The sequence below is a fragment of the Quercus lobata genome, chromosome 2, assembly GCF_001633185.2.
Source record: "Quercus lobata isolate SW786 chromosome 2, ValleyOak3.0 Primary Assembly, whole genome shotgun sequence".
In the NCBI taxonomy this organism is placed as follows: domain Eukaryota; kingdom Viridiplantae; phylum Streptophyta; class Magnoliopsida; order Fagales; family Fagaceae; genus Quercus; species Quercus lobata.
In genome coordinates, this window is record NC_044905.1 from 17927216 (window position 1) to 17937982 (window position 10767).

The window sequence follows — 10767 nt, forward strand, 5'->3', positions numbered from 1 at the left end:
AAAAATACTGTATTCACTTATTTTCACAACAAATCTTAGATAATAATACATCTCCTGGCAGTTAAAATTGAGCTGGATGCCAAAGACATTGTGGGGTGGATGTTTGGCCATTACCATGGGTATACAATGCACTCTCTTCTTATCTCCGATCGTAGGTATATGATGAAACTCATCCCAAGTGTAGACGTCAACCACTGCTTTAGGAAAACCAACCATTGCGCTGATAAGCTTGCCAAAAGTGGAAGAATCTAGCTGTTGGAATTCAGGACTTTTGAATGCCCCTAAGGACATTATACTTATTTTGTGGGAGGCTCTACTGTGACTCTATTTCTTATCTCTAATTTACCAAAAAAAGAAAAGAAAAAAGAAGAAGTTATTTTAGTAAGAACAAAATTTAGATACAAAATTGATTGTAAGTTGTAACTTAAGGCTACAACCTAACTTAATATTTTTTTATTGGAGGTGAATTTTGATAAATCCACTATTTAATTACATCTTCTTCTTATATCTTTCATGTTTGCAAAATTTTTAAAAATTTAAAGATCAATAACTATGTCATCAACAAATTGTTTAAATTACAGTTTTTGTAATTTAAAATTATACTTAAAATATAAGCTTATAGATCATATAGTAAATAATATCCAATTGACACAAAATTTGACATGTGTATTAAGAAAGTAAAGAAAATGCAATTCAACCGTTAGAGTTTTAAAATATGTAGTGATGTTTTATAACTAATTTTGTAACTAAATTTTGTCATTTTAGTGATGAGTTCAGATTAAAATTAATAACAATACTACCTAAAATTTGATATGAAATTGTTGTCAACGTTTTACATCCGGTGATAAATCTAAATTTCTCTATAAGATAAAAAAGAAAAATATCATAGAAGTCTTCAACTCAAAATTTTCATTTTTAAAAGTCAACATGTAAAAGAGAGATCCATCCAAAAATGTCAACATAACATCCAATGCCTAGAAGTTCACAAATGTAAAAAGGAAAGAAAACAAAACAAAATTACCAACTAGCTCCTTGCATGTACGCCAAGTGTGTGGTGACAAATGAGAAAAAATTAAAAAAACTCTTTTTTTGTCTCAAAATCTCAATCGGTGTGGTTGTTAGTTGTTACATTACATGGCAATCTCGGCATTGACTCAAGACTTGGTAAAACTTTTTCCCAAATCCCCCCCCTCTCCTCTCGTCGACGCGTCACTCCCCCTTTTTTTTTAGCATCAATAAACGAACAACCAACCTCTTAATTAATTAATTTATTTTTAATCAATCCAACTAAAATTTAATTTATCTCAATATATTATTATAATAAAAAAAAAAGAGTGATCCTCGTGTGTAGTGACAAGTTCTACTGGATGTGCTAGAATATGCACACGTATTAAAACCAACGCATCTCAACGTGTACAAAACAACTTAGAAACAACAGGGAAGCGAAAATAAAACGGAATCCTCTCTCTCTCTCTCTCTCTAAAAACTCTCTCTCGTCGTTTTCTTCCCATAACGCCCCTTACTTGACTTCTCTTCTCTCCCCTCTTCCCTCTTCCCTCTTCCCTTATGGCATTTTTCATTTCCCTTCCCTCCACCAGGTATTTTCCTCTCTCTAAATTTCATGTACTATTTAAGATCCAATTTCTGAAAATGTCCAAATTTGTGTATTCTGAATTCAATTATTGCTATTTTTATGGTGTGCAGGTTAAATTTGAAAATTTCGTAAAACTCTCCGAATGATCAGACTAATTTTTTAGGTTACAAATTTGGCTTGCAAAATTAAACTCTACAACAATTTGTTCGCGCACCGAAATTAACACAAATTGTTCTTGTTCATTCTTCATTTTTGCTAATTCTGGTGGTCAAATAGATAGGAGGTGGGCAATTGGTAAATTCAAGCAATAATATGGGTTATCTCAATTCTGTATTGTCATCTTCAAGCCAGGTTCATGCCGAAGATGCACCCGTTAGCGGTGGCGGCCTCAGGTTAATTTTTACTTTTTTTTGGTTTGGATTATGGTTTTTTTGTTGAATTTGATGTTATCTCATTGATCTTTATGTGTATTTGATGGGTTTGCTATATTTATTTTATTTTTTTTTGTATTATTTGTCATGAATTATAAATCCTTAGTGCATGTATTGTGATGTTGTTATAGTAAGTTGTGATGTATTTATTGTTGTGGATTAATGTTCTTGATTTTACAATATCAAGGATTAATTGTGAACATTGGTAATTTAACGTGTCTTATACTCAAATGGGTAGCCCTCTTAATGTGGGTTTTTGTTTATAAATTCATAACTCATTGGGGTTAATTGGGAAATGATGTGAAGGGAAAAATTTATAGGTGAGTTTTTGCAACTTTTTAGAACATTAGTTGATTATGATAGGTTCATATGTGAAGATTTTAGAGGTGTGAACATTTTTATTTTTTGTTTTTTGGGATCTAATGTTTCATTCCCTTTGTTTTTTTTTTTTTTTTGGGTTGATTTGGAGTCGCTTTTATGAGGTCTAACCCCTGACAAACATTCTGCTGTATTTAATTCATGTACATGTTACCTATCAAAAAAAAATTCATGTACATGTCACTACTCTGTGTTTTGCACTTTCATGTTCAAAGAAGTTTTTATCACATTTTGTGGTGTTGGGCATTTATTGATGGGTCAATTTCAGCTGAGGGAACCCAGTTAGTTACCTCTCTTAACGGCCTAGGTGCTGTTTATCGTGTTAGGTACAGACAATGCGTGGGGATTCCGGTTATTATCCTTTTTGGCTAGTTGCTGCGTCTTTGAGCATTTTTCAAGCCTTGACCAAGCATGCTTTTTGCATAAGTATTTTTTTGTCATTATAATTGTTCTGCAAAGTATTATGCTGTTTAATATTTAGATTATATATTTATAGAAATTGTTTACACATGCCTTATACACTGACTTTTTGTAATCTCATTGATTTGATTTCTCCCCCATGCTTGCCTTGTAGTCTATATTTTTTCCTGCTCATAATTTGTGCTTATAACATTTGAAAAAGTAATTTCTCAATAGATTTGATTTTTTTTCCTCACTTCTGAATCAAACAACATCTACCGTTGATCTCCCTAGTTTGAGTTGGATATTATGTTTTTTGCACAGGCTTCACTCAATCTCTTGCCCCAAAAGGGTAAGTTTGATTGCAGATAACTGGTATTGCTTCACGTGTCTCTAGACTTGCACATAGCTTGTTAGCCATTTTCTTTGTCTTTATGATTTTTTTTCAACTTTGTTATCTAAGGTAGGCCAGCCCTTGATAAAATTTTAGTTTTATGCAAACCTAAAGCCTTTCTGTTCTTCATCTTTCTCCAAACATGCCTGATTTCATAAAGCGTAACCCTTTGGGTAAACCTGTCTCCACTAATTTAACAGTGCAAGTTTGATGGCTAAGAAACCCTAATAATCTGGGATAACCCTTCTATTCGAAGGCTCAATGGGAATAAAATAAATTAGATGGCTTGGAAGCACAAGTCGAAATAGATGGTAAATCTTAATTATCAAATATTTCTAAACTTCTTTGGTTGCTACAGTTAAAGCTTCAATCTTGTTTCACATTAAAATTGTTTTCCATTTGAGTTTAGATGTCTATATGAGTACATTATTCTAAATAGCTTAATTATATGTGGTTAAGTCTGCTACTAAATTACCAATATATTATTTTTGAAAGCTATAGCATTTTGTGGCTTGAAATTTTTTTACCATAGCTTCATCTAAACAGTGCAGAAAATTTCCGTCTCTTTGTCCTTTTCTTGTTGTAGAACAGATATTAGTTTGTTGCTCATGGACAATGTTTACCGGGTCACATGCATTGTAACTATGCCCTGAACTTCTAAGAGTGCACATCATTAGTGTTTGTACATTGCTCTGCAGCCTGTTGCATAATACAGGAATTTGTTGGTAATATACAGCAGTATAGGGTTTATATATATATATATATCAAGGATTTGTTTGTTGTTTTTTTTTTTTTTTTCTTTTTTTTTTAAAGGAATCAGTAAGAAATATATCAAGGAGTTATTGACATAGAATAGGTTAACATTTCAACATTTACTGATTAATACACCAGAAATAGTTCTTTGACCAAATCTAACGTGGATCATCTCTCTCTGTCAACAATGAAATTGCATAGAATACTTTTAACACTAAATGTATATATGTTGCAACAGTCAGAATGGAAAGTTCAGCTATGGATATGCAAGCTCTCCAGGGAAAAGGTCTTCAATGGAAGATTTTTATGAGACACGAATTGATGGTGTTGAAGGGGAGATAGTTGGTCTGTTTGGAGTCTTTGATGGTATATCTCTCTCTCTCTCTCTCCAGACCCACACACACGCGCACACACACACACACACACACACACACACATGCATGGAAAAGTGGATTTTTCAATTAACATTTTGCATAGAACATACATATTTGTAAGTTTCTGTGAGTGTGAATGGACTTGTGTGGCATGTTGATCATATCTGTGTTCATGCTTAGTGTTGGAAACTTCATGATCTGATTTTGTCTGTTGCACAATGGTTCTGATGTATAGGTTTCTTTAAACTGCACACTGTAACGTCTATTGGCATTTATTGGTATCAATGGATATAGAACATTATCCCCCTTGTGTCCCTCTAATTTTGGTGTTGTACTTAACCCCCTAATGTCCCTCAAATATCAAAATTTGCAATTAACCCCCTGAACTTTCAAATTGCTGTCATTTTGGTCTTAAGTATAATTTTTTTTTCTTAGTTTTAAAACTAAAATGTGTCATTTAGGGGTAGTTGACGGTCAGTAGTAAACAAAATTTTATGGGAGGGCCTAATTGATAGCAATTTAAAAGTATAGGAGGTTAAGTGCAAGTCTTAAATTTGAGTAACCAAAATTACGATGACACTAAACTTAGAGTGAGCAAAATGTAATTTAGTCTACATTATAATTCCTTTTAGAGGGATATGGCTGAAGTGATTTTGTACAGTTTTAGATATTTGGGTATCAGCTGCAATGTGGTTGCAGAACTTGGAGGCCTTTGTCAAGAGATGTTAGTAATTTGAGCTGTACCATGTGTGTTTGATTCCGAGTTATGTGACTTGGCTACTGAATTTAGATGGCACCATTCACTTATTTTGATTAGCCACTGTAGTTCTATGCTATCCTATCTGGACCAGTGACTTGTGTTTACCACACCATGAAGGCAGTCTCAGTGGTGATAGCTCAATAGGAGAATCTTTGAAGGCATGATTTGTGGATACTTGAACTTTCTCTTGCTTAACTTTGGTATTGTCGAAGGAAGTTGTGCTTTAAGCTATAGAGCTATATGTAGAAAATTTGCAATAATGAGCTTTAACTGAAAATATTTTCATGTGTGGGGCTTTACTGAATTATAGTGATAAAGTGCTATGAAGTTGTTACACCAGTTTAGTAACCATATTTGATAAAGAGCTTTTAGATGTGAGAAATTAAAAAAAGAATAAGTTTATTTGATCATTTTTACTATTATTTTACTGGTATTAGTCTATATTTAGTACTGGTTGTTGTTGTTAATATTGCTATTAGTCTTTCTTTCTTAAACTAGGTGGGCATGGGTGTCATTTTTAAAAATAAGTATGGGCATTTCTGTCAATTTTTATTCTATTAAAAGCTAGAACAATGTGCTAGAGAGCTTTAACACTAAAAGCTTGGAATTCCCAGTTTTAGCTTAAAGATATAATCATATTATCACCATTATCTTAATCATAGAATTTATTTTCTTTATAGGCATTTTAAACTAATTAATTTTTGCATGTGTAAAAACCAAGGGCTATTTATTGCTCACATATAACTTATCTTGTTGTTCTTACCTTTGGAATGTCAAAGATAGATAACTGTCCAAATCTCTATTTTATTTTTGTGTAGGTCATGGAGGGGCCCGAGCTGCTGAATATGTCAAACACAACCTTTTCAGTAATTTGATCAAGCATCCAAAGTTTATTTCCGATACCAAATCAGCTATAGGTTTCTCACATCTTATCTTACCATTGTGGTTTCTTTTTTAATGTTCTACAATTTGCTATTGTTAAAAAATCATTTAGTGTTTCTCTTAACTTGTTCTCTCTCTGTGCAGCTGATGCATACAATCATACAGACTCTGAGTTTCTGAAATCGGAAAATAGTCAGAACAGAGACGCTGGATCAACTGCTTCCACTGCCATCCTAGTTGGTGATCGTTTGCTTGTTGCAAATGTTGGAGATTCCAGGGCGGTTATATGCAGGGGTGGTAATGGTAAGTCTCATAAGTATTATTTATTTATTTACGTATTTTTGTAGGGATTTGGTACCCATTTCACTAAGACATTTAAAAGCTTGATGTTAAAGGGACTTCTTCTTATTATTATTTTCCCCTTAACTTGGCAGTTATTTATTACTATAACGGCTTTTGAGAAGTTTGATACTTGTCAAATTTGCTTCTTTTTTGACTTTTTATTATTTATTATTTTTTTATAATTCCCCTAGTTTTATCTGTCTCTTCCCTCGCCCCAAATACTTAAAAATTGTTCCCCCTGAAAGTTTTAAGTGGTATGATATTGGTGCCTATAGTTGAATGCATAAGGAGTTGATTGTGGATATCTTCTGTACTCTCTTTTGCTTGTCTTTTCTTTTTTCATATATTCAAAATTCCCATCATGATTTCTTATCAATATCCAAGGTAGGTAATAGGTGTTTTTTTTTTTATTATTATTTTTTTTTTATATTTATTTTTATATAATTTGTGGGTTTACTTTGCCAAAGTTTTTTTGACATTCACAATTTGTCTTTTTCTTCATAATTTTATAAATCAACAAGCATTTGTAATCTTTTACCGGCCTTTTATTCTTCAATGTACTTTGTATCATATCTAATTTTGTATTGGGAAGCTTGTGTGTTGTTAATTAATGTGTTTATTTTATGAAGCACTACTAGATGTATATAATCTATATTGTTTCTTCTTTAATTTCTTTCCTGGCTTGTCAGCATGGCACCAGATAATAAGTATATATATATTTTCATGGATATGTTTTTAAAACTTCCTTGTGGTTCATTTATTTCCTTTAGTAACTGGCAATGTCAGATTTTTTCTTGGCTAGAATTTGCTAATTAGGTTGTTTCTTTACAGTTCCTTTCTACTCTTGTGTTCTTGTAAGTGGGAAACATGTCTCTGAGTGCTTTATGAAAGGTTTAAATATCAGTAAAATCCCATTTTTATCCATCCAAATGGAAAGAAAACCGAAAAAGGATACAGCAAAATATGCCTTCATTCCTTGGGTTAAGTTTGTTCATTTTTAATTCTTTCAAGGGATTCACTACCGACTTCTTTGGAGTTACTACCACTACCAAAGATCTGGCTTGTTATGGGAAAATACTTGGAAGCAAATTTTATCATGCATTCTGCCTTACTGGAGGCTAAGTTTGTTTTCATTTCTAGGAGTTCCACTGAAAAGTGCTGCAGATGATCTATTGGCGGTTTAATTATGGAGAGCAGATAATCACCTGGGAGATTTCACTGGAATGTGCAATTTCGTCGTCCACCACAAGATTGGGAAGAAGAAGCCTTTGATCGGTTTATGGAGTTGGTATATTCTTCGTCAGTGCGGGGGTTTGGCCCAGATAAGGTTTGTTGGAAGCCTGCAAGGAATAGAGGTTTTGAGGTTAGAGGTTATTATAGTTCCTTCTGCCCTCCTAATCTTGTTTCCTTTCCATGGAAAATGATATGGCAATCGAAGGTTCCTCCAAGGGTAGCTTTCTTTTCCTGGTCTGCTTCCTTAGGTAAGATCTTAACAACAGATAACTTTCGTAAAAGGCGAGTGATAGTGCTTGACTAGTGCTATATGTGTAAGAGGTGTGGGGAGTCAGTGGATCATCTTCTACTTCATTGCTCCATAGCTTGGGAGTTGTGGTCTTTGGTTTTCTGCTTGTTTGGTATTCAATGGGTTATGCCTCATACTGTTCTTGAGTTGTTTAAGGCTTGGGAAGGAAAGTTTGCGCGACATCGTCACATTGATGTTTGGAAATTAGTGCCTCACTGCTTGATTTGGTGCATTTGGCGTGAAAGGAATGCTAGAAGTTTTGAGGGTTGCGAACGCTCTTTGTTGGAGATTAAATCCTTTTTCTTACGCACGCTTTTTGAATGGAGTGTGGTTTTTTCTCATTTTTCTTGTTCTTCCTTTTCTATTTTTCTTGACCGTTGTTCTTTTGTTTCTTGATTTGTGCCCCCATAGTACATCCTCAATGTACTCGGTTTGGAAATTTTTATTATTAATAATATTCTTAAGTTATTTATAAAAAAAATAAAAAAATATATAAAATTGTATCTTTTTCATGTGAGAGGATTCTGTTGACATGTTCCCTCCTTCCTATTCTGTTAACTTGTTATATCATTTGTTTATCATCTTGTGATTTCCTGCAGCTATTGCTGTTTCCCGAGATCACAAGCCAGACCAAACTGATGAGCGGCAACGGATTGAGGATGCCGGCGGATTTGTCATGTGGGCCGGTAAGTTCATCACACATTAATTTTCAAGCTTTCTGGTAATCCGGTAAATTGCTTGTGTCTTGGTGATTAAAAATTATGTCACAGGAACTTGGAGGGTTGGAGGAGTTCTTGCTGTTTCTCGTGCATTTGGTGATAGGCTTTTGAAGCAATATGTTGTTGCTGATCCAGAAATTCAGGTGGGATTCTTAACATTCACTTTTGATACTTACCATATAAAGTGAAGTCATTTCTTTCTTTGTATGGTGGTTCAAATGAAAACTTAAGATCACAGTTGTTGGTGGTGTTGTGCGAAACACCCCACCCCCCCCCCCCCAACCCCACAACCCACTATCTACCTATCAAAAACAGTTTGTGCGTGTGCGTGTGCGTTTAAGTAGAGTAAAAATTGAAGCTGCCAATGTTACTATGCCTGTACGTCTTACCTTGTGTGTTCAATAGAAATTCTAGGTACCAATAATTTATGTTAATTTGAAAATGTAAAATTTTATTTTGGCATTTCTCAACTGACCTACATACGTGTATTATTGATTCTGCTAGAGGAATGTTGTAGTCCTATATTAGTACAAGTCTCTATTTAAGAGAGGTGTCTTCTGATTGATACATTTGGTTGGGTTAGAGTGCCTCTTTCCACGCCTCTCATTTTTAGTTTCGTGTGGATAATTAGCCACTGACATTCTTATGGAACTTTCAGGAGGAAAAGATTGACAACTCCCTTGAGTTTCTTATCCTTGCTAGTGATGGATTGTGGGATGTTGTCACAAATGAGGTTTGTCATTCTTCTTCTTCTTCTTCTTTTCTTTTCTTTTTATTTATTTATTTATTTATTTTTGACACCTGTTGCAAAAGGCTGAAAGTGGATATTGTGTCTTAATCAAAAAGTTCTACCTCATTACTAACCTAATGGATATAAATCTAGCATTTTTATCATTGACAGAAAGATTAGGGTTTATTTCTTGTGACGAATTTTTTATCATTGACAGAAAGATTAGGGTTTATTTCTTGTGACGAATTTTTGAATGGTTGTCATGTGTTTGTCTGACTTTTGAATTAACCAAACATGCTGGTACTCCCAACCTTTCAGCTCTCTGATTCTTTCTTCTTTCTCAGGAGGCTGTTGCTATGGTTCAACCAATCGACGAGCCGGAACAGGCTGCAAAGAAGTTGATGCATGAAGCATATCAAAGAGGTAGTGCAGATAATATTACTATCGTTGTTGTCCGTTTCTTGGCCAATCAGGGAGGTTCCTCTCACGGCAGCTCTGTCTAAGCACCCTAAGCTTGGTGCAATAAAATCAAGTGGTTTTTAGTGATAGGAGATCTTAGTGTTGTACCGTTTAAGGTTAGAGATATAAACAAACTCATTAGGTTGTTAATGTGTATCACATACTATCAGCTTCTAGCATAGAGCTGTATCTGAGAGCTTAGTTACTGCATTGGGTATTGAATTTAGCTAGAAAATCGTTGTTTGAATATGTCAAAAACCTCCAAATTTCTTTATCATATTCTGTAAATGTGATTGATCAAAAACTTTATTGCTATTTTCATTTGCATGGTAGGTAGTAATTTTTTTCAGGATAAATTTACCATTTTGGTTTCTAACATTTACACTATATCAATTGGTCTTTAACGTTTAGTGCCTAACCTTTATTATGTCAAAATTGTCATTGCCGTTAAATGATTAATAGAAAATGCCAATGTGGCTAATGGTCATATCTAAAAAAATATTTATGCCACCTAGATTGCCAAGTGGACTACCACGTGGCATTAAATTTTTTTTTTTTTAAAGAAAAAGAACAAATAAATAATTTTAAAAAAAAAATTTAACTCATATATTGGGTAAAATATTAGACCAAGTGTTAGCCCTCTATTTGGTTACTAAGAAATTACAGAAAAAGCAGTAATAATTTCAAAATACAGTAGATTTATATATATATATATATATATATATATATTTATATATAAATAAAGAATAAAACCAATTGATATCATCTCAAACTTATGTAGTTTCTACAGCTTTTAATTACCTTAATTTTTAAAAACAATAAGTCAAAATTTTCTTTGAGGTTCTATTTTCTCAGCAATGAAACAAAAACCATACACCCTTCTCACCCGACAAATTCTTTTGGCTCCCCTCTCCAAATGGCCACTTCAACTCGAACTCAGCTTATCTTATAGCTCTCAACCTTGATCCCAACCACCCCATCCCTCCCAAATGGAAATGGCTTTGGAAACTCCCCACCCTTCCCAAAATCA

The 10767-nt window shown here is 33.7% G+C and overlaps 1 protein-coding gene across 1 annotated transcript; it reads left to right on the top strand.

The window, feature by feature from the left end:
* The first annotated feature begins 1425 nt into the window (after positions 1 to 1425).
* Positions 1426 to 10064, top strand: LOC115974793 (probable protein phosphatase 2C 59). The gene is made up of 9 exons (XM_031095311.1): positions 1426 to 1598; positions 1705 to 1986; positions 4188 to 4315; positions 5902 to 6000; positions 6110 to 6268; positions 8429 to 8515; positions 8600 to 8691; positions 9207 to 9281; positions 9623 to 10064. The coding sequence occupies exons 2-9, from the start codon at positions 1907 to 1909 to the stop codon at positions 9779 to 9781; spliced, it is 879 nt and encodes a 292-aa protein (XP_030951171.1). The 5' UTR covers positions 1426 to 1598; positions 1705 to 1906; the 3' UTR covers positions 9782 to 10064.
* The last annotated feature ends 703 nt before the right edge of the window (positions 10065 to 10767 follow it).

What these genes read in the sequence shown, in the direction of transcription:
- LOC115974793 (XM_031095311.1), top strand. Translation starts at nt 1,907, where the DNA reads ATGGGTTATCTCAATTCTGTATTGTCATCTTCAAGCCAGGTTCATGCC. An exon ending in TCTGTTTGGAGTCTTTGATG is followed by an intron (nt 4,316 to 5,901) that starts GTATATCTCTCT and finishes ATTTTTGTGTAG; the next exon opens with GTCATGGAGGGGCCCGAGCT. An exon ending in CGGATTTGTCATGTGGGCCG is followed by an intron (nt 8,516 to 8,599) that starts GTAAGTTCATCA and finishes ATTATGTCACAG; the next exon opens with GAACTTGGAGGGTTGGAGGA.